This window comes from Puccinia triticina, chromosome 3A (assembly GCF_026914185.1).
Source record: "Puccinia triticina chromosome 3A, complete sequence".
NCBI lineage: Eukaryota > Fungi > Basidiomycota > Pucciniomycetes > Pucciniales > Pucciniaceae > Puccinia > Puccinia triticina.
In genome coordinates this window covers 6943245-6967470 of record NC_070560.1, presented here as the reverse complement: position 1 = coordinate 6967470, position 24226 = coordinate 6943245, and the positions used below count along the sequence as shown (strand labels likewise).

General features: G+C 46.8%; 3 protein-coding genes across 3 annotated transcripts; 1 reads left to right on the top strand and 2 right to left on the bottom strand.

Moving 5' to 3' along the window:
* Window positions 1-11619: 11619 nt before the first annotated feature.
* PtA15_3A757 (uncharacterized protein) lies at window positions 11620-14390 on the top strand (the record flags this gene model as incomplete). Its single annotated transcript, XM_053167756.1, has 2 exons — window positions 11620-11883; window positions 14352-14390. 2 exons carry the CDS (start codon window positions 11620-11622, stop codon window positions 14388-14390), a joined length of 303 nt encoding a protein of 100 aa, XP_053018942.1.
* A 1447-nt stretch (window positions 14391-15837) lies between these two features.
* On the bottom strand, window positions 15838-18340 carry PtA15_3A756 (uncharacterized protein; the record flags this gene model as incomplete). The annotated part of the gene is made up of 6 exons (XM_053167755.1): window positions 15838-16154; window positions 16270-16556; window positions 16657-17355; window positions 17460-17785; window positions 17877-18187; window positions 18271-18340. 6 exons carry the CDS (start codon window positions 18338-18340, stop codon window positions 15838-15840), a joined length of 2010 nt encoding a protein of 669 aa, XP_053018941.1.
* Window positions 18341-20157: 1817 nt separating this feature from the next.
* PtA15_3A755 (uncharacterized protein) lies at window positions 20158-22146 on the bottom strand (the record flags this gene model as incomplete). Its single annotated transcript, XM_053167754.1, has 6 exons — window positions 20158-20354; window positions 20439-20649; window positions 20740-21181; window positions 21263-21570; window positions 21648-21878; window positions 21970-22146. 6 exons carry the CDS (start codon window positions 22144-22146, stop codon window positions 20158-20160), a joined length of 1566 nt encoding a protein of 521 aa, XP_053018940.1.
* Between the last annotated feature and the right edge of the window lie 2080 nt (window positions 22147-24226).

Sequence of the window (24226 nt, the reverse complement as noted above, 5' to 3'; positions counted from 1 at the left end):
TCAGGGAAAAATACCAAAAGGGAAAGATGGAAGCAGCAAACCACCACTTTGGAAAGACGCCACGGCAGCTGCAGAATTGGAAGTCCAGACAGAAGAGAACGGATACTTTGACATCAGAACCTTTTCAGACTCCAACCAAATCATGCAAAGGAACCTAGATGAACACCAACGAGAGAAGATGCTTACGGATAACCCCAAAGTCATGGAAAAGCAAGTTCAAGATCTAGCGCAGGATATGTCAGCACTCAAGCAGCAAATGAGAAGCCTGGTACCAGCAACTTACACACCAAATAAAACTATGGACCAACCCTCAGAACGTTCAGAATTCTTGAGGGGGAAGACTAGGCCATCAATGCCACTTTACGATCAATTGAACTGTTACTACTGTCATGAAGAAGGGCACTCAACAAACCAATGTGGAGAATTGGCAAAATACAAAGCAGAAGGATTAGTAAGGTATGGCTCAAGCAGAAGAGACTGTTACTTATCTGATGGACACCAGATCCCTTGGAACCCAACAAGACCAATCCAATCAGTAGTAGCTACAGCTTCAGCGAACACCAAGATACAAGAAGAATCCAGGGAAATAGTGGAAGATCAAAAGCCAACTTCAGTCAAAACATCAGCTCAAACAATAGACTGGGAACCACCAACTCTTAGTGCAGAAAGTTACCTCAAGTCTCACCCAATGACAAGGTCAGAAGATCAGAAAGGACAAAGAAGCGTAAGGATCCAGGAGCCCGGCCAAGAGGAACGAATGGATGTCGATCAGGAGGAAGAACCCAAAACACCGGTACGCAGCCCGGCAAGACGGATGGTCAAGAAAGTATGGACCAAAGAGAAGGGACTAGCTGGAAAGGAGAAGGAATTGAATCCGGAAGAAGCGCTACTCCAGGAACTAGACAACGTCAAAATACCAACAACATTTGCTCAGCTAACAGCAATCTTGCCAGCATACACCGCCCAGAATATCTCGAAGCTACAAGACCAATCTCCAGGAGCCAAGCATGGAATAAAAGTATCAGTACCACTTGCGAGAATAGGACAAGGAAGAGGCTGGAACAACATGAGGGATCTCGGCACAAATAATATAAGATCGTTTGGGTTCAGCTTGGTTCCACAAGGGCTCAAAATGGGACAGGTTTTGTTATGTTGGATAATGGCCTTGACCATGATGATCGTGGAGGGAATCAAGAAGCTATCAAAGATCAGTATGAAAAGCTTTGAGGTTATCAGCGGAATTATATTGGTTATTATTTTATATCTTTTCCGACTTGGCAAAGAAACAGTCCAAAACGTAACCGGGTTGCGAATTTTGTTCCCGGAACAACTCTGTAAAATCTGGAGGAATGGAAAGCTATGGCACATCAAAAACAATCAGCTATCAGGAAAGTGTATCAGCCGCATTCAAGATCTCAACAAGCTCAAAGACAAAATCTTCAACAAGCATCTCTTCAAACCTCACTTGGATCAACATGAAGAAATTTTCAACAAATCTTCACCTCTGGACCCAGGACCCACAGATACAGACCCTGAAGAAAAGAAAGACAGAACCATCAATCTATGCCACCCAAATGACAATTTTACAGATCTCAAACCAATAAACTCACCAACTTCAATCAAACCAAATACAATTTGTCAGCCTTCTGAAGAAACATTTGAGACTCCGCCGCCACCAGTTCCTCCGGATATTGCCTCAAAACCAAATCATTCAAGAAATGAATCAAAACTGAAACAAGAATTCAGATCAATCAACAATCTATCTCAACTCAAATCACACAGGAATCAATTTCTCCTCTTATTTTACTTACTCAAGAAGCTCATTTTTAAATCAACCCTGAAGATTCCACCAGACCGCTTTTGACAACTCCAGAAAACCTTCAACCTCCCAAGGCTCCTTGTTGGAATTGGTTAAACATTCATCATTTTTTCCTGTTTTCTTGTTTTCTACACTCATCAAAATCAGATATCAGCTCTAAATTCTTGCACTCTCAGAGTTAGAATCTTTTCAAGTTGGGGGAGGAACTTACACTTCTTTCACACATCAATCTTTCATTGCCACCTTCCTTCCATCCCTCTTCATTCTTAAGTTCTACTTTTTCTTATATAAGTTGGGGGAGAAGACCTCTGTGTAGTTTTTTGGCTTACAATTTCTCTTGGTTGAGGACAACCATCTAAGTTGGGGGAGGGCATCCTTCATTCGGCTAGAATTCTAAAAATTAAAAGCTTTTTGCGGACACAAACTCGTCTCGATGCAGGTTGGACAACTAGAAATAACTCGCGGAAGACAGCGCTGGATAAAGTGTTTTGTATTCGCAACCGGATCGGCTGAGGACCGAGGAACCAATTGCCACCAGAAATTCAAAAACAACTATATTATTATCATCATTCATCACAATTCAGACATTTGAAAAGCATCAACAATAATGGGACGGTAGTTTATATTGCGACTTCGAACCAAAATCATCGTTCTAGAGAAGAAAACCACACAAGGAAACTATGATCAGCTTCAAACAAGACAGAATCTATAGTTGGGAATGATCGAAGAGCATCGAGTACTGGCTACGGAGTTCGAAGAGTATCGGCAAGTAAGGACGATCAGACAAGTTTGGCGAGGCTCTTAAATACAAAGGAAGCGGAGAACAGGAGTCGATTCCGGATCGTTTCTGCTAGACATGGCGAGATTTCATTCAAATGCAAATTGCATACGGGCTGTACTTTGATTTGGATGCATGACAAAGTAACAAGATAAAAAACTCCGAACGAAGATGACAGGAGACAACTTACCTAGTTGAAGAACCGCTAGCCAAATCGATCGAGTAGTCGTGGATCGTTGATAGGAGGCATGGAAGCTGCTGGAGATCAAAAGCCGGGATCGGACCAGCTAGAAAGGATCACAGGCGCGAAGACCTGTCACGGACTTGTACTCCAAATCGGAGGAACGCACACGTCACCATAAAGCGCAGAGCGCGACTGCGGGCGCAGCAGCGAGGCCTGCGCGACCAATCACGCAAAACCAGTACCCCCCGATGACTACTCAACACCCGAGGCGCGCGAAGAGCACAAAGGCACACGCAAAGCGGACTCCGCGCACACCAACCAACCACAAAACCCCTGGGAGGCTACAACCTTGAACCTGGGTTCAATTCCCACCAACAAACAAGCATTAAAACTTCAGCCAGAACGCCGGTTCAACCCCTACTCATGAACCCAGCTTTTTGCGCAAGCGGACTGCAGTTCAAATCCCCAGTAAAACCAACCTCTCTCAGTAATAGGACTTGGGTTCAAGTCCCACTCTCTGAAAAACACAAAAACTATCAGATAATGGGTTCAAAACACACACTCAACCAAATTTATACCTCAACCCTCAAACAAAATCAGCTCACCGCGTCTGCGGAGGATCACTGCTCAATCAACACTCAAGTCAAAGCATGATTTCATCATCTTTTTGGATCAAAGCTCTCCATCATATAAAATCAAACACAGTCATAAGTCATAATTGACTGGGGACAGTCAATAAGTTGGGGGAGGATGTGTTCATTATTCCTGTGTTTGTAGGAGGAAAATTCAAACTTTTATGTGTACTCACAAAACGCCTCAAGATACAGCCAACTGGAAAGCAGAAATGGAATCTAGGACCAAAATAGCCCCTAGTCACCCACTGAAACCACCCTCATATCTCTACCGAATCAGAAGATACGCAAATCACCCCTTTCACGCACCAGTCCGAGTGGGTTCACACACAGACTCAACTCTTGGCTACCATACTTGGCATAATGCATACGGCACATGAATTACTTTTCTTCCTTCCTTTTATCAGGCCTCACCTCCTATTTCCCCTTGCATATGTTTGTTTCCCATTTGCATATCTTTGATCTTGGAAAATCCTTGTATGAATATATATGATCCTGTTTGCATATCAAAGGGACGCATTGTAAATAGTCTAGCTAAATTCCCTCAGTTGTACTTTCTCACCAGCCAAATTCCCTCAAAGCTGTTCCCCTGGAGCTAAATTCCCTCATCATTGTCTATATAAGGAGGCCTCTGCCTGCCAGTTGTTTTCTCCTCATCCCATCAGGGGACATTCCCCCTCAGATCCTCATGCCATCCGGCGGTCTATATTCCCTACTCACTTATCACTCATATTATCTATCCATATCACAGTTATCAGCTCACATCACCACTCAGTTTCACATACCTTTCACACTTTATTTGAAATTCATATCACCGCTCAGTCACACACCTTTCACCAGTAACCAGTCCCCGGTTCCACTCCTGGTTGAGCTTAGCTCCCTCTCACCCTCATCACTCCTCCCTTTCTGAACTTATATACCCCCAGGCCAAGGACCTAGGTTCAAGCCCCACTCGAGACATCAAGTCGCCGTCACCTATCACATACATCAGTAACCCCATCAACCTCGGACATCAACAACAATCCTCTTATATATCTCATCTTCAAACATATCCTATCACAAAATAAATTGCCAAGCTTACCTTGGTGGTCTTGTTTTCTGATATACAGAAAGGCAGAGCTTGCACCTCACCCATACCTTTCGCCATTCAGCAAAAGGGTCTCATGACACCTTTTGAGTCTTACAACGGGAACGCGGAGAATGATATTTCGGCTCTTCTTTCGAATCTTTGAGTCAATAACTCAACACAATCGACTTTGATTGAAGCGCAGGCGGCTTCAATTGCTCTTTTAACCGCACAGGCTCGTCAGGACAAGAAATCGATTGCCACGTTACAAGCAGATACGAAGAATATCAAGGATATCTCCCACGCCGAGTTATCGAAGAATCAATCTGAAAATCAGCAATCCATTGCTCATCTTCGTGGATTGTTGGAGGGTTTGAATGATGCGTTAGGCGGTCGTTTGGGTTGATTGGAGGTTTTGAACACTCAGCCAATTTCGGCACCGGCCAGGATTTTTATTGAGCCACCTCATCAGTCCCATATCTATTTTACTGGCTCGCCTCGTGAAACTAACAATTTTTGTTTTACCATAAGAAATACCTTTGAACGGATTGGGGAACAGTTTAACACGGAAAAGCAGAAAATTATGTGGATTTCGGGTTATTTCCGCTCTTCCTCCGGACGAATGGAAGGCGAAGTCCCTTCTTATACGTGGTGGTGTGGTCTGCTTGCGAGCAACGCGGAAGCTCTTCATTTGCCGACTCTCAGAGCTTCGGCTAGTATGACGTATGTATTAGCTGAGCTTCGCGATGTCAATTCCTTCATCAACGCTATTGAACACACCTTCGCTAACCACCATGAACTTGAAGAAGCGGAATCGGCCTTTTATTCTGCTCGTCAAGGGAACAAGACCATCGAAGAGTTTAATATTTTGTTCAATTCTTTACTTCGCCCCTTACAGTTGGACGAACGGTCTAAATGCAAGGCTTACGACAAGGCCATCGATCCAAATCTCGTGAAGTTGGCTCTCATTCAAGGACCATGGACTGATTTGGACGACTTGAATGCAAAGCAAGAGATTGCAGTTTCCGTTTCTCGTAATCTGGTTGCGGGTGTCAGCAAAATCCTGGATCCAAAGGGCAATCAGCCACGTTCGGCGAATTCAACCCAACCAAAGCAACAGACTCATCAACAGCCGCAAGTTAAGGTCCCAGACGGAGATTCGATGGAAATCGATAACGTCTCTTCGACAATGAGAGAGATGGAGTTTTCGTACCCGGAGTTTCGTCAAGAGTGTGTCGAGCGAAATATCTATATCCGATGTGGCGGCACCTTCGATGACGCTCATTATCAAGCCCGTGGTTGTACTTTGGGACGAGAGATGAAGATGAATTTGTCGGATATGCTGAAGTTGTGGAAAGAGTGGGGAGGGGCTGTTCGGCGGAAGAAGAACAAGCGAAGTGAGTCCAAATGGGCACCTGAAAACATCCGCCGTCGTGGGGCCGGTCCTTCTCGTGGGAAGTCGGGTCATCAGTCAACCGACGGGAGTGAGGCTTCCTCGCCGACTGAAAAGCCTCGACTCGATAAGGGGAAGAAACGCGAGTTGCTGTCAGAAATCGATGGCTTGCCTTTCAAGAAGAGGTCTTCTCAAGTGGAGGATCAAGCCGAACCAGCGTTATCTGCTGATGTTGTTACTATGGGGGATATGTCGGCGGGAGAGGTGTTTTTCAACACCTGTATGTCTGAGAAGATGAACGTTACCGATGGTAAGCAAACACATGTAATTAAAAAGGCGACTGTCTCGGATAATCGTCCTTTTCTTAATGGTCGACTGTTGATTAACAAAGATCTTAGTACTGATGTTTATATTTTGGTTGATTCCGGTGCCTCTGCGTCGTTTATTGACGTTGATTTTGCTAAGAAAATTAAAATAGAAACTTTCGAGTTGGCGGCCCGAGTGCAATGCAAATCTTTCGACGGATCATTGGCGGCTTCAGGCGAGATTGTTTCTTACGCAAAAGGGGATGTTTTATTTCCCACCGTGTGTGGTTCCTTTCTTCGTTCGCATGTAACTTTGTATTTAACCAAATTAGCTTCAGCGAATGTTATCCTAGGCAACTCGTGGTTGAAAGACTCTGGAACTTTTGTCGGGGGATCGGATAGCGACGTTGTAATGTATGAATGTATACAGGAAATTTGTTCTCTTCCTTGTAATGAAGCTAAAATTCTTACCGATAAGTTTGCGGATGTGTTTGTCACAGAAGCACTAGCTTCTCTTCCGCCTCACAGGGTGCAATTTGACTGTAAGGTTAATTTGAAAAAGGGAGCGGTTCCTCCGTTTGGCAAGATTTACAATTTGAGTAAACCAGAGCGAGAGGAGTTGAAATCATATATTGATGATAATCTTGCTAAGGGTTTTATTAGGGTTTTGTTGTCCTCGGCAGCGGCCCCAATTTTTTATGTAAAGGTGGAAGGGAAAGCTAACCGGCCTTGTGTGGATTACCGTCTTTTAAATCATATGACGGTAAGAGACTCGTATCCGCTGCCAGTTATTTCTCATCTTCTTAATAATTTACAGGGGTCTAAGTTTCTGTCGAAAATTGATCTGAAGGCGGCCTTTAACTTACTCCGCGTAGCCGAAGGCCATGAGTGGAAAACTGCTTTCCGAACACCATGGGGCCTCTACGAATATCAGGTCATGCCTTTCGGCCTGGCAAATGCGCCCGCGACTTTCCAGCGGTTCATTCAACACGTTTTACGTGAGTACTTGGACGTCTGCTGTTTTGTATACATTGACGATATATTAATTTATTCGAAAACTAAGGGTCAACACATGATGGATTTGACTAATATATTGCAGAAACTGCGGGAATTTTCGCTGAAGGCTTCCCTTCATAAGTGCGAGTTTTTCTGTAGTAAGGTTACTTTTCTAGTGTTCGACATTACGGATCAAGGCTTGAAAATGAATAGAAGTAAACTCTTGACTATTGAAGATTGGCCTTTTCCGAAGACTGTCCGGGGGTTGCGTAAGTTTTTGGGGTTTGCGAATTTTTACAGGCGCTTCATACCTTGGTTTTCGACGGTGGCGGGTCCGTTAACTACCTTGACGCAGGAAAGGTTTTCCGATTCCACGTTGCTAAACTCTCCGGAAGCGGAGAACTCTTTTGCGGCGCTAAAAAGTTTATTCATTAGGGAACCGTTGTTGATTCATTTCGATTTCGAGAAGGATAGGATAGTTCATGTCAACAGTTCGGGATATGCGATCGCGGCTGTTTTGAGTCAGCCAAACGATGACGGTGATTATTTGCCCGTCAGTTACTTCTCCAGAAAGCTTTCCGATCGTGAGAGGTCTTGGAAGGTTTTTGATCTGGAGCTTTTGGCTATTGTGTCGGCTTGCCATGAATGGAGGGCGTGGTTGATGGGAACGGCTAATCCGGTGGTGATGTATTTGGACCATTCTAATCTCCTTTACTTTAAGACTGCTAAGTATTTGTCACCCAAGCAGGCTCGGTGGGCCTTGTTCTTAGATAACTTTAACATGTTGATCTATCACATTGCTGGTTCTAAGAATCCGGCTGATGGGCCGAGCCAGCGGGGCGACTATTATGATGGAAAAGTGGTTAGTAAGGATGCTGATTTGATTACGAGGCGCATGGTCTCCTGTGATGCGGCAGGGGACGGTGTGGACGCCTCTCCTTTCTCGGCTCATGACTTGTTTTTCCAGAGACCAACGGCTGACTTGCTTTCTTATTTCATGAACAACTACTCGCCGAGTGATAAGAAAACTAAGGGTGTTCGTTTCACTGATGGTATTTATTGGCACGGTGACAGGGTTTTCGTTCCCTCTTCCTTGCGTACGAGGGTTTTGATTATTTATCATGACTCCCCTACTATGGGCCATCCCGGTGTGGCAAAGACTTTGGCTACTTTGACGCGGACGTTTTCGTGGCCGGGGGTCAAATCGTCGGTGGTGAAGTATGTAAGGAGCTGCGACTCTTGCCAGCGTGTTAAAGCGAGGCGGATGTCTCCAGACGGTAAGTTAGTCTCTATAGTGGCAAATGCGAAGCCGTGGAGTGTTATTGGGATGGATATGATTGTGAAGCTCCCCTTGTCGGGGGGTTTTGACTCTATTCTGGTAGTTGTGGACTTATTGAGTAAACTTACACATTTCATTCCATGCAAAGAGGCGGCTTCGTTGGCGGTTCTGGCCGGTTTGTTCAAGAAGCATATTTTCCGGCTGCATGGGTTGCCCGATAAGATTGTGTCGGATAGGGGGAGCACGTTTGTTAGTGAGTTCTGGAAATCTTTGATGCGTTTGCTAGGAATTCAGTCGGCTTTGTCGACCGCTTATCATCCACAGACGGACAGACAGACGGAGCGGATGAATCAGGTACTTGAAGATTACCTTCGTCATTTTTGTTCCTACTATCAGGACAATTGGGATAAATGTTTGGATATGGCGGAGTTTTCCATCAATAACTCCGACTCGGCGAGTTTAAAGATTTCTCCATTTTTCTTCACTTATGGGTTTCATCCACGGTTTAATATTATGACGGAAAATACTGGCCGAAAGGGTTTGGATGACTTCATCATTGATTTGCAAATAATACAGGAGACAGTGATAGATTGTTTACGTCAGGCTCGTATCAAGCAAGCTCTTTATTACAATAAAGGAAGACGGGAAGCTCCGGTTTACAAAGCGGGTGAACAGGTTTTATTGTTGCGGAAATTTATACAATCTCGACGAATTAACTCGAAATTGGATTACAGATACATCGGGCCGTTTAATGTGGTTAAAATGGTAGGTCCTAATGCTGTAGAGCTTGATTTGCAAGCCGATTACCCAAAGCTTCATCCGGTTTTTAACGTGTCTCTGCTATTGCGTTATGTGAGTCCGGTTGCATTGGAGGGTCGTTTGTGTCGTTTGGGGATCAAAGAAAAATATTATACTGATAAGCAGGTTGTAGATTGGTCGCAAATTAAAGGGGTGTTGGATGTTCGTTCTACGGCTAAAGGTAAGTTCGACTATCTGATATCATGGCGCAATTCTACGCCGGGAGAAGACACTTGGGTGGCTCAGAATCACATACCGGTGTCAGCTTACAAATATTTAGATGATTTCCGTAGGTTAGCGGAGTTGAAAAACGCCAAAGGTAAGAAAAAGGTAAAGAAAGCTACAGCTTAGGGTAGTAGGCAGGTCTTATTTTGTAACGACCCAAGCGGATAATTAATGTTAATTATCTGAGCTGACAGACTATTATGCGTCTAGATTAATAAGCCGATTACTAACAATTGGATTAATTTGATCTGCTTTGCAGGATGGCGAGTTAATTTGATTTACATGTTGCTATGACGTTTGATGATCGGCGATGTCGTCATTCGGGATGACCAGATTGTTGTCTATGTTTTCTCTCTTCGGTTTCTGTCTTTCCTCTCTTCTTTCCTTTCTTTCCTTATCGGAATATTCTTTGTTATTACTATTCATCTCATTATACTTATTTATCCGAGTAATCCATTCTCGAGTTACAAACAACAAAAGTTTATCGTTCTCGCAAAGTATAAAGCATAAATCCAGAAACTACTATCAAGCATCTCGGCGAACTATCCTCTTGGATAGTTTCATAGCCACATAGCGAATTGATAGTAGGCTGGGCCTCACAATCCACCAGCATCCACCCTTGTTGCGGCAAGTCTTTTATTTACATAGCCAGCGAGTCCTGCGAGGTGAAACTGTATGTAAACCTCCTTTCAGGCATTTGTAGGTCCTCAATCACCGGCAATAGCATCCCCTTGAGAAAGGTATTTAGACAGCTTGAGCCTTGAGCAATTGGTCGATGACATCAGGAAACGTGGGTCTGAAGCTCCCCCTACACAGCGGGGCAGATTGGGCAAAGCTGATGCGTCCAGCTGGCGTCCCAGCACTCCATGCGCCACGGTGGCGTGACAGGGACCCAGGGCCGTACAGGCGCCACTCTGTCATGCTAGGGGGCGCCACCGGGACTGTGGGCAACTGAGGTGCCAATTATAAACGCTTATTGAAATTTTATTCAAAAAAAATCGAAATTCATTCAAAACTTTTTCTATCTAACTTTTTCTTATGTACTTTTTCAAAAATAGCCAAATGACCTCGAGGAGGTCATTTGGGACCAAAAAATTTCAAAACTTTTTTATCCAAACAGATTACAGGTGTACAGTGCATGTATTGGACACTGTACTGCACTAGTCCAACAGTACCACTCAGTTTTTACTTCAATAAGCACGACACAGCCGCATGCAGATGTTTTGGCGACAGTCCAGCCCCCAGCCTAATGGACACCTTCCCGCGGCAGAAGTCGCAGATGTCCAAGACAGCTCTGGCCCCTGGGGGAGAGGCACCCGGCGCCCCTGCGGCCGCAATAGCTCCCCAACCTCCAAGCGCTTGGCTGGCGGCTCGAGCCCAAAGACACCACGGAGCGGGCCCACCTTGGCTTCCAGCCCTTCCTCAAGCTTGGAGAACTTGCCCAAACCGCGCTGCTGCTCGATGCGCACACCCCACCGAGTATTATGTCAACGGCGTCAGAGTAGAAGAGAACGGTCCTTGCCGACGGCTGAGCGTCCCAACCACAAGGGGCCTCACCCTTGAGGGGTTCCTAGCACAATGTCGGTTCTACGCTGTTGTGTGAAGCTGTGTGGTGGTGGTGGTGGACCTGGTTTGTTGGTTGCGCGGGGGAGGGGGGGGGGATGACACTGCAACAGGCGGTCTTGTCTTGGGATTTGGATTTCTGCCTGTGTGGGCTCCAGGTTTATGATTGTAAAATCATATCCAGACTTTTTTGAAACTTAATTGGGCCTGTATTGGCAACATAAATTTAACAGATTTTGGTTTCAAACGAGTTTCAAAAATATTACAATAAAATTTCAATAATTGTTTATAATTGGTCCCTGAGATGCCACCAACCTGGGCGCCAGATGGCCGCCCCGGTGAGATGCCAGCGTGACGCACCGGTAGGGGAGGCGTCACCGCCGGCTGTCACGGGGGCGTCCATGCCGGTCGCCTGGCTGACGCAGGGGTCCAGATGGCGCCACTGGTTATGGGGGCCGCCACTGCGTCCTGGGGTCACCGGAGCGGCTAGGACGCCCGATGGGCGCCCCCCGTCCAGGTGTGGGCGATCAAAGGGCCCATGAGCCGCAATCCAGTCGGCTTGGCTTTGGCTGGCTCGCGTCATGGAGTGTTGGTGGTCCTTGACCCGGCTCCCCCTCACATGCCTCACCAAGCCAATGATGAAGCTCGGAGACATGCACCAATCCCCCTCATCCTCCTCATCCTCAATGAACAGCCAAGCTAAGTTCTTATCCATCTCGGGCGCTGCCGCTTCGACACCGTTCGCTAACTTCAGCAAGATTGGCGATCCCTCCGGACGGCTCAACTTTGGTGGAAAGGCCGTCGTCCATTCCCATGGCGTTGACTTCTCTGTCATGGCTGTAAAAGTCAGTGTAAACAATCTTTCTTTCTTCCTTTTTGGTGCGGCCTGCATCCCCAAAACCCCAATGCCCACTCCAAATCACAATATCACAAGGTTGTATTTACTAGCGATGGACTAGGGAGCCCATCCCTGACTCCCTGAAGACCGACAGACCTCGGATTATTGGGGGATAATCCAAGGATCCCCTCCTTTTTTCAGTAGTGGCGACAGGTTGTGGGGGCCTCGACGCGCTTGGAACACTCAATCTTCTGGTGGGATGGGACAATGAGCTGGGCTTTCCAAAATCCAAAGCATCATAATCCTCTTCCCAATCTCTTACTATGTTTTTCTGCTCTTTTCTTTCTTAGTTTCCTTTATTCTTTCTGCAGAATCCTTTATTTCAATCCCTCCTCTTTTTTTCCTTTATTTTTTCCTCTATTTTATATCCTCTTCCTCTACTATACACCATAGCTTCACACATTATCGGCCGCTTCATCATTTAGTTCCCTGGTGTGATTGCTCGACGGTTTCGAGTACAGGAAAGATACGAGCAAACTAAGTTGGGGATTCATTGCAGGGATGAGGGGGTCTATTTATAGACCGGAGGGATAGAGTAGTGCTCGAGGTGAATCAGGAGAGAGACGAGACAAAGAGGGAGGGACGAGTCCATCTGATGGGCTTGTCACAACAATAAGATATATATATGTGGGGCCAGACTTGGAGAACTCCGGCTCGGATGAGATCAGCTAATATACAAGGATAAGAGAAACAAGATGCGGAGCATCTACAAGGATGCCGCGAAAGGCTAGCAATATATATGTGATAGGCCAAGAGCGGCAAACAGAGGAATTAGAATATCAACACCAAGAGCGGCGTACAGGAGACAAGGAACGGAAACGGCACAGTGAGATCCAGGGACCAAGAGCGGTCCGAGAAGTATAGGAAAGAAAGGGTTAGGATTACTACCTTAGCCGGTGAATAGGGAGGATCCCTATAACCGGAAGCGGGGGGGCTTCACACTGGTGTGCATTTGAATACTTTAGAAGATTATTTGTATATACATAAAACATAACAGATAAATAGTGCGGTATGTGAAATCAATAGCACTTAAAAAAAAAAAAAACCCAATGCAGTGGGGGCCATTGCTAGGCCCCACTGATGCGGCAAAGCGATTGCTTGTCCTGCTGTGCCCCAGACCTAACCCAGACCTGGTGATATATGTAAGTATCACCGTGCTCCAAGTCAGCACATCCCTTGTGTGCCCAGAAAGTTTCCCCCAACTTTTCCCCCATACCAGCAACTTCTCCGATATCATGAATCCACCCCTCCCCCTACTCCTAAGGTAAGTCCCCACACCCCCCAGGTAAGTCTGACCTAGTAAAAATCCCCTCCTCATCCTGCTCCTGCCTTGCTGAGTATTAACTAGTTAAACCTGCTTCTGCCCCAGTTTATTGTCAATCCCAGCTCCTGTCACCCTGACCGGTGTGGTGATTTATATGGGCAAGCGCAGTAGAATGTCCACTCGGGGATAGCGCGGGCGGGAATGCACAAAGCCGCTCAGGCAGAGTGCATTCCGGTGACATAAGCACTGAGGATGAGGTCAGGAAAGCACACTAAGAAAGCTTACGCAAAGTCACGCGCGGACTGGAATGCACGGATTGCGGATTGCGGATTGCGGATTTTGGATTGGGTATTTGGATCGGAGCGGAAAAAGGCAGGGCTGGACTGCGGCGGGACTACACACGTGGACTGGTAGCAGCGGCGCGTCAGCGGGTGAACCACGACAGCCAAAGCGGGTTCCACCAGCGGGTGGAACCGGGGTGGAGGCGGTGGCAAGAGAACTACTGACGGGGGCTAGACAGAGGACGGTGGGAGGACAAGCGTCGGAGAGGAGCGGAGCCTGGGGAAGTGACGAGTGGGAGAGCGGGTGGAGCTGGAGGACTAGTGCGGGAAAGTGTCAGACCTGCGGGATTGGGTGGGAACGGCAATGTGCATGGAGGGAAGGGGGGGATTTCTCTTCTCTTCTGTTTTTTTACTTATTGGATTATCTATCTACGGAATCACTCATCATTGTACTTACAACTACAAACGTACTAGAGTTATTAGAGGATTATCTGGGACTTTTATCTTTACCTTGAGAGTTACTTGCGGATTTTGTGCTTACGGAGTGCGGAGCTTTATTCACTTGCGGATTATTACGCTATAGATCAGGCTCAGTAGAGGAGCGCTGAAGGCTAGCGGAAAGTAGCAGTGCGGAGCCGAGTTACCGACAATCACACAGCCCGGACATCAATATTCTTGAAGGAGGCGGCTAGCGGACATTTTCCACCGACTAACCAGCTTTCAATCTCACACTGGCCCGCCTTCCAATGGAACCAATTGAGCACTGGTAGAGGCTAAATCTCTTCCCTTGGACAAGGTTAGTAACCCTCCATACCAATCCCCTTTTACTGCAGTCAGCAAACATGACATTGACCCCCCCTCCTCCCTCAGGAGATCATTTGTGTAGCCGCCCGCAAGGCACCTCCTTGATGTCACAGGTGGATAAGTTGGCAAGCCCCCCATGTTGGAGGACTCCGATACATCCGCTTGTGTGTGCCTGACCGAGGACAACATCAGGGCCCTAGCTGCCGAGATCACCGATATGTACTCGTGATCCCCTCCCCACCATTCAGCAGTCCTTGTGAAGCAATCTTGGCTATGTTTGCTCCCTCTTCCCACCCCCTCAATCTCTTGCACATCTCCCGCCTATTCCCCTCTACTTTGAGTGTCCCTCCTGTTGTATCTAAGTAGATTTCCCCGATCTTCTTGCTCTTGAGAATTATAAGATTTTCCAAATGTTTATGTACCCTGTCCGCTATTGCCCGGAAAGCTCACCCATGGGCCATACAGCGTCCGCATTGACACAACGGCAGCCTCCACGACGCCCCACAGATGCCACCCCAGTCAGCTCCTATGAGCGCTGGCGGGATCATTTAGCGTCTGCCAGGGGCGGTCCCGCCCCCTGGACGACCTTTGTGGCCTCAATAGCCACATCACGTGCGCGCCTGCCCGCTAGCCCACGGCGGCCCCCAAGGCATCTCGATGCATGTCTTCCTGGTGACCGCAGAGGCGGGAGCATGCCGTCGAAGAGACCGTCTGCCTCGCTTCCCCGTAGGCGCCGTGAGGTCATCCCCAGACATATGTCCCGAGGATCTCGGCATGGACGCCCGCGGGAAATCCAGCCATGGCGCACTGAGGTCGCCCCCCCTGCGCCTCGGTCGGGGTGGCGCCCATCTGGGCTGCCCTAGGTGCGCCACCAGAGATGGCGGCAGGGCGTGGCTGGATGACGCCCTGGCGGCGTGTGGCAGAACGGCGGCATCAGGGCGTCCGACGACTGCGGGGCCCTGCTGGCGTCCAGTCGGCCGCCCTCCTGACATCCCACTTGTCCCGCTGTGTACTCCTAGATAAGCCTAGATACTATATGTGAACTTCTCTGATCAACTTCTTCCTCTGTTCATGAGAGCCCTCGCGAACTCAAATGCATCTTTTTTCATATGATATATTGTTATCATCCGCCATGATACCCATGATTCACTCCCGGAAAACCCCCTCTTTCTGAAAGCAGGTTGACTGAGTTCTATAACCTTATTTTGCCATTCTTTTCCTGAAAAGCAGCGCTACATAGTGACAACGAACTTGACCCAACTAAATACCTAATCCTGGCCGTGAGCGGCGTTGCATTTGCTGGTCAAAGAATGAAATCTTCCCGAATATTATGCCGGTGTGTTCCTTGGACTCACAATGGAATGACGTGGATTCCTGGAATAGAAGACATGTGACTCGGATTTCGGCAAGCTTATTTCTAGCTTGTCTAATTTCACTTTGTTTGATCAAGTGTTTTGCAATTGTCACAGACATTATTAGAAAAGAAAACCGGAACTAAAACTTAGTAATCAATCCAGAATTTAGATGCAGCACAAGCACAGATTCAAAAACATTAAACCTTGAAAATAAACATGACTTCGACAAAAACGATGGTTAAGGAGACCAAACTGAGAACTAGAACGGGCAAGAGATTCCAACCCAGGAAATCCCGATTGCGGATCAAAATACTCTTTTGCTGGAGGATTTGGCGCCATAACAAGCCGGCTAAAGAGGAAGGGATTGTCAAGCTAAAGGCACCAATATTCGACGACATTGCAGTCGCAAAGATCGCCGATGTGAGGATCCTCGGATCTTCAATCACTCGAGAGTTCATTCTGAAGTGCGGATCTGAGATCACATTTACCATTAATATTGTCGCTCCAATGTTAGCTGTTTATGTTTTTGAAAGATCGGAAAAGTTCGACGATATGATGGGAAAAAGAAGAAATTGGGTATCTCGGTTAGTACTAGCTGCAAAATTGGACGATAAAAAATGTCGACTTACTGCCCATAAAAGGGCATAATACCATGCTGCCTAGCAAGCCAATAATATAAACTGCCCGAGCTGGAGTCGTGCAAACGGAAGCAAGCCAGCGAGCGAAGACAGTCACCCAGCCCAAATGACTCAAGGAGCTGATTAGAATAAACATCGCGATAGCGAACGGCAACAAGGGCAATGGCAAATGTTCAATTGTCCTTGAGGTGCACGGAAACCGTCGCGCTAAGTCGGCCGCAAATCCAGCGAGATTCCACCGTGTGTCTTGCTGTGATGAAGGCTTGGTTGGAGGAACCCTGTCGCCCAAAACCAAGGAAAGGATGATGCGGTCAGCAATCAAATTTAAATGGACACCTCATGATCGAAAAGTGCAGCAAAAGAAAGGGTCAAGCTGACGAGTAGAGAGTCGCAAGCTCATTTGCTTGAACAGGTTGATCAATTGCCTGCTTAACATTCCCGGTAAGATGAAGAGGGTCAGGTCGCTTCGGTTGAGCGATAGGGATAGACGCGTCGTCGCTCTTTCGGGGCAGCTGATCTTCTTGAACAGTTTTGGATAATCCTTCAGCAGGTGGAAGGCGACCCAGATCTTGCTCGAGTTCGTGTTCTTCGACGGGGCTCGACTTCCGGCTTTGCGATCGAAGATCCCAAATAATGTCTCGGATCAAAGCCAGGATGCCTGCTGGCATAGTCACATGCCAAACCGAGGCAGTCTTGATGAAAGTCACCCCAACCAAAAGGAGCAACGTAGTGATCATTAACGTTCCATGGAAAAATGCACCTTGTGGGTCAACTAGTACCGAGCGTGGATTCACGATCGGTTGATTCAATTTATCGGGAATGTAGTTGGCTCGTGGGATTGCTCGGAACATCGCTTTCGGAAGCTGAAGGATCCTGGTTACGCTGAATGGCGCTAGCCTGCTCTTAATGGCGTGTTCGGGCGATTGGCTTATTGGAAATTTGCCCTCTCCCTCGGGCAGAGGCGATGAACTGATGTGGGTTTCGCTGACTGTCAGAGATTTGAAGAGCGCATAGAGCAAGATGTATCCCACAATAGCCGAAACCAGGGAAGGAATGATGGTGAATTTTGTAAACCCCCTATTTTGAGCACAAACACATCGTCCAGAAGAAAAAGTCAGAGTCATGAGTAAGAAAAAGAGGGCGTAGAGGTATATTTCTTGTTGAAAAAAAGGCTAACGTACGTCAAAAAGTTCAAGTCAAAAGCTTGGGCAAGCAGGACATTAGTTGGGTTACTGCTCACCAGGACAGCACTCGCGACATTAGAAGCAACAAACTCCATGAAGATCCATGCGGTGGGATTGGTGACCCCGCAATGCTTCAAGAAATACGTTAAGAATGCAGTGCCCGAGAGAATGATCGGGTCGTTACCAAAGATCACTCCAAAGACGAAGAAGAAACAGTACAAAACAAAGTACAGTTGTGGGCCGGACCCGCTCGTGTGATTCGAGACGAGGAATGCCAAACTTCTCAAAGCGCCCGTTGAGTCAAGTGCGGTCGCGATATAAGCCTGTAACAACACAGATCAGTGAAAAGATTCGAGTGACTTGTCGAGGCGATAGCCATAAGGATATGGGGAGATGACGATCTGCTCGACTGACCAGTGAGATAAACAGGACAAGTACATCATAGGGTTTGCTGTCGCCCTCGCCGACGATTCCGCTCCGGATGACTCCCCCATTGATCGTGGTGGTTGCGAGCAGGATGAGTACTGCGATTGGAGGTGAGGTGGTTAGGTTCAATACGAGCTGCCAATTTGCCGCAGTGGTTGGGCTGGGGGGCTGTGTGGATGTAGCAGCAGCTTGCGACTCTGAGGGAGGGCCAACCAATCGACACCCGATGGCCAACTTCTTCAATGCACCCGTTAACGACTCTCCAAGGCCAATTCGAATCGGGAACAACACGGGGACCACTGATGCGAAGCCACGAGAAGAAGAAGAAAAAAAGAATATGTTAGACCTTGGCGCGTTGGCCTGGGAAAAAATGGACACGCACTAGCCAGAAGAACGATGATCAAGCCGAATATGCTGAATCCATCTAGCGAACGAACTTGCTCCTCTGCCATCTTTCGAAGTTATCGCGTTCACCTTCAAAAAAATAAATAGGTACCTGGTTAGTGACAGATCATTCCTATACCTTATAGCAGCATATCAAGTCAACATGTTCACGTAGTACAGTACCTGTGGATAGATTTTCCCAGACGACTCTACTGTAAATGGTCGCTACATGCCACGTGCTGCACCGGAAGTGTGGAAGAGTGGTGACAGCCTGTCAGATAGCGCCCGGGGTGTCGATTTCTTTGACGCGCCTTGGGAGTTTTGGTGGAGTGCTGGTTGAAGGCCTTGTGGTTTGTGGATGAGTCCAGCGGTGTCGATTCCAACGTGACTTCCCTTCTTGGCAAGCTCGTTGGAAGGTTGGCCTTTCACCCTGTCCTTGGCAGCCCGAGCAGAGCAGCTTTAATCGTGCACCGTTCTTCTTAAACCCGAGGAACGTTTGATCCAGTCACCGGCGGTCGACAACGCTCTCCGTCTTCCAGGCGGAACCCGGATGTGAAATCGACGCCGGGCCGTTCGAGCTTCCCGCTTCCGGCTCCCTTCAACTCTGCAGCCTATGTAGCTCCGCTCCCGATGTGCCGCTGCGCGCCTCCTTGGAAAGGCTGACTGAGTTATTTACATAACCTCGTTGCTATCGACCCCAGACGCGTCATCTGGATCCATCGAATCGGTAAACCAGTCGGGTATCAAGAACACTTGATCTGGCAGTAAAACAGCCTTTTTTCTACATCTAATCAACACACGGCTTTCGATATGCACTGGTTGAAATATTTGTGACAACTCGACACTGTCCAATGTCTCCGTGCTTATCGGTTGATTAAACCGGGAGCTGATGGAAGTCATACACACGATCAGTCGGCCACATAGCTCGGCTTGCTCCAAAACAACACAGCAAAGCATATAGCCTTGGAGATCAGCAGAAAAGTCCCCCGTAATCAAGACACTTTTCCTCACTCTTTGTATCACAAGATGCGAGACATCGCGTCTAGCACCCTGGTAACCTCGTTTTTCATCTGTCAACCGGCAGATAATGATTGCCAGCACCCACGCGTCGCTTCCAAGGGCCAGTTCGTCGAAGTCACCAAGCGCTTTCTCCACAGCGGCATCAGTGGAGTATTAGATTTCCCCGATAGAATATCCCAAAGTTGGGAAACATCTCCAACAGCACCAACATATTTTGGCCCATTCTACCGGTGCGTAAAGTAACCCTTCTCTCACACCAGAACCCTTCCATACATTTTATTCTCTCTTGTTCCACGTTCCACTGTATGCGTGTCGGGTGCACCAGCGTGTGTGAGAGTGTAGCCGAGAAATGTTCCTTTACACTAAGCAGCTAGAATGTGTGCATACCTGCTTGCTCAGACGTACCATAGCTAGGGGTGATTCTCCAAATCGACTCTTAGGGTTTATTCATCCATTCCCAGCGTTGTTTGTACACTTTTGACAAGGGACTTGCGGGCAAACAAGTGCCATGCGTGACTTAAGATCAAGTTGGTTCTCATCTTTTCTTTGCTATGGGAGGTCGCTCTGCCGGTCACCTCTCATGGTTTTACCAGTTAGTCGAATTTCAGCCTTGCTGCATAATCAGCAGGGGTTGATGACGGTATATGAACTGCTCTATTTGAATAATCTCTACGAGGGAAGCAGGACATCTCCTATTCATACTCTCTTCAGCTAAGCTACTCGACGCTTTAAACATACCTAATATAACCATACATCATGGGGCACAGAACTGATTGGGGATATCTGGAACATGTAAAAATGAATAACTTTAGAAAAAGCCTGAAGGGCTAGAGTTTTTAAGTTTGAGTACAGTTGCGGAAGAGAATTAGCTGAATGGCGTTGCGAGGCTAGTGAATAGACAAGCACCGCCCTCAGGCTTGGTAGCGAAACAAGCATCTGCCAACTGTTGCGTAGTTAATTGGGGGAACTTGATTGCATAATACTGCGACTTCAACGCCTCTATTATTTTCTCTATGTCAGGGTCTCTGACTAAATGGACCGAGGAGCCACCCCATCCGGCTCCTAGATTAGAGAGCAAAGCAAACCCCAGCTTCAACATGTTTTTTTCTTTCTGTCGAGACTGGAAGGAAAATATAATTGATTTACCTGTCAAACGGCTCCCGAGACTGCCATTTGATTTGGAAATCGATACCATCTCATCGAGCGCGTCGCAAGAGCACTCGTAATCCTCCCGGCAACTTTTTTGTGATTCATTCATCAATCGACCTATGCTTAAAATCACTTCTTCAGGATCATGGGAATCGCTGGCATTTTCCAGTAGCTCTCTGAACCTATACACTCGGAGAGCTTCAGTGAGCTTTTGGATTGTATGTAGCAGTGGCTTGATTAGTTTTGTTGAATGTGCAATGTGCATGCCAGATTTCGTGGATCAAATTTGTTCACTGACCACATGACGTGCTCGATTGTAGGGCTTGTAAATTCCGCCTCGAGGTTCGACAACCATCCCGTTCAAGATTTCGGCCTCGAACTGCTCTTGGTTGATTCCTAGGTTTTCGAGGACGGATTCCTGAGTAAGGCCCTCAGTACCACCCAACAGCTTAACTTCTAAAAGATTGTCCAAAACTCGTTGGATTGCTTGAGGGGTCGACTGATGTGGTGAGAAAAGCTCGGCGAGCCCCTTGAAGTCCTTGGGATATGGCTGTTTGCCTTTCAACAAATTATCCGAAAGAATTCGGTTGGCAATCCGACACTCCACTACTCTTAAATTGTACTGTTCTTTTGCTGAATCCAGTTTTTTGGAGGTCACTAGACTATTGGCGATTATGAAAGTAGTCGGTGGTAGACCGGGTAGTTCGAGAGGGACGACTTTGATTGTCGGAGTGAATTCACTGGCAAATGAAGCAAGGTCTATCAGAAATTGAATCATACCTTCTCGAGGAATAATTTGGTATGTATGTCAATGGTCGTACATGTGAAGTAGCTTGGCTGGTTGGCCGAAAACCGAAGCTGTTTGGTCCATTCCGCCCACGCTGACGCCACAAGCTTGTTCGGCTGCAATTGCGAGCGAAGCAGCAATAGTCTTAGGGATGTGTTGCTTGGCGGATTGATGGATGTAGAGAACTGCGAGGACTGATGCCGTGGTAATGGCTGCAGAAGATGATAGACCCGATCCAGCTGGAACAGTGCCATCGACGAGAAATTTGATCGAAGTGGGTAGGTGGACTTCCACAGATGACGATGAGTTCCTTAGATGATCAAGACACGTATTAAAGGCGGACTAAAAGTAGAAGAATAAGTCAGCTTAGATTACAAGCAGAAGAGAAAGCCAATGAAAGTAGCCATCCTGATTCTTACCTTCATGTAATCTGACCACCCCCCATTGCCGACGGGAATCTTCGCTGATGGTGCATAGCTGAAGGAAAACTCAGGATATGAACGATTGACATTGATAGCTTGAACTTGAATATGCTGATTGCTAGACTTGAAATCCGAAGGCTCATTCGCATATTCGACCGATGCAGCAATCAAGAGATCAGGCTCTATAGCAGACGGTAACACAGAGAATCCACAGTAATCAATGTGTTCCTAAATACACATGTCGATTTCATGATCATCTCATCAGTCAATCTGCTCCCACATATCAAGACTCTGTTCTTGTTAGCCCGCTTCCACTCACCCCAATGATGTTGACCCGCCCCGGTGCTCGAGCAACAAACTGAGGTGGATGGGCATAAGAGTTCTTGAATGTTTCGGTGAGCTTGGTCCATCTCGTGGATTGCTTGGTGACCGAAATTTGAGTGTAAACTTGCCCGAGCGAGCTCGGAAACAGAACCAGCTCACCATCGACTGCCATTTTAGTCCACTCCTGCGTTTCTTTCCTGTATGATGTATTTTCATGTATTTATGTATTTAAATATCAAGCCGGGCTGTGTGGCGGACGACCGAAGCTCCCCCCCCCCCGATCACGAAACGGTACACTTCGGGTACCCTCCTTTTAGAAATAGTGGTGAGGTAGGACACTGGTGGACTTCCCGTCAATCTGCAGCCCCTTGCTGAACCAGATCTGCAGCCAGAAAACCTTAATTTTTGCGGGGAAATGCTGTCCCAGGGGCTGTAGATCTGGTTCTGCAGGGTCTGTAGATCTCGACAAGAAGTCCTCCACTTTTGATAGAAACCTGCTGTTGTGCCAACCTACCTTTTGACCCTTGTCAATTGCACAAGTTTTTGTGATATCAAAAATGAACATGTGTACTAAAAGTCCCAAATCAATCATGAAAATGGGAGCTGCATTGAGGATTAGATGCACAGTGGAGGACTTCCCATTGAGTCTGGGAGCCTCCCAGATCTCAATTTACACAACCAAACTCTTAATTTTCAGGGGCAAGGAAAATGTTTTCCTAAACCTGTATTTTGTTGCTCTCATGTGTGCTGTTTGTGGTTTGGGTAGGTGTCTTAATTTGGGAATTAGAGAGGCATTTAGAGCTCTTTAAATGCTGACGGGAAGTCCTCCAGTCTGCAGATGATGAAACATCCCTAACCTATACTCAAACTTTAAATATGCAAGCGTCTCTCCAAAGGAGGGACTTGAAGGAGGGACTTGTGTGTGCTATGTTGACCCCATGGTAGAAAATGATGTTTTTCAATCCTTTCTAGACACACTATTTGCACTGGGTAATAATGTTTTGGGGAAATAAAATATATGCAACCTCATGGAGTTGCTCTCTACATGAGATATTCCAGATTTTCTGGGGCCATGGATGCTGGCCTTGAAGCCCTTTTTTGTGACTGAAATGTGCCTACTTCATTGTGTATTCCTCATTTTGCATGTACAGAATATGAAATTGATGATGTTACAAATCTGATTGCAGCTCAACCAAAGGAGTTGAGGATGAGAAAAAATAGTGCAAAGACAGAGACAGCTTGGGCCATTCCATAGATAAAAGTTGGAGAAAAAAAAAGGTAGAAACTCATGAAGGAGATTGGTTTTAAAAAATTTCCCACCAAAAGGGCTAATTTTCTACTGCTTTGGGGTTGACATACTCCGCAAGTCCCTCTTGTTGAGGTTGCTTTGCTCCCCCAAGGAGGGACTTGACCAAGTTAGGTCATTCTTGGTAAACAGAAATGGTGATGCAGCATGAACAAAATCTGAGGTTAAGGTGCCATAATATACAATCCTCATGTCATCTAGAGAGCCACGCAGTGGTCATGGAAGTTGGAATCCACTAAGGAGTATGTAAAACCTCAAAAGCAAAATGAACTAGCCCTGAAATTGGATGGTTCTTAAGTGTATTACCCATTCCTCACCATCCTCACCCTAACCCCCCCCCCCCCCCCCCCCCACCCATTGAGGAGTAGGATGAGAAATGGCCAGGCATCTCTATCTCACCTCTGATCCCAACCAGCCCAATTGTGGCTTCCTCTTTGAACTCAAGTCCCTTGTCCCTTCCCTCAAAGAATAAAAAGGGATGATGCATGTGCATTCAAACAGATTCAAACTGACGGTGCTATTGATATTGATTTGAAAAACAAATTGACAAGATAGCATTGCATGCAACCTATTTTTTGAGTTGAACTTGTGTGGCAAGAGTGAAATAATAATTAAAACTAACTCATGTTCATTTTTAAATGCAAAGTATTTGAGTGTAGAAAATATGAGATTATCAGCCAAGGTGAAAGGCATTTTCCTCATAAATTGAAGAGGGTGCCAGGAGCTCAATCCGCTTCAGCAAATGGTAAGCAAAGCAAACAATTTTACGCATTCCAAGCAATTGCTGCGGAGTTGTGAAAATACTGATTATATCTGAATTGTGAATACAGTGAAACTGTATTACAGTTTCAGAACCTGCAAGCAGCAATAACCAACATGTGGAGAGTCCTGATCAGAGACCTCTAGCAAATAGAATATCAGCCAGCACCAAAGGTGAGCAGCATGA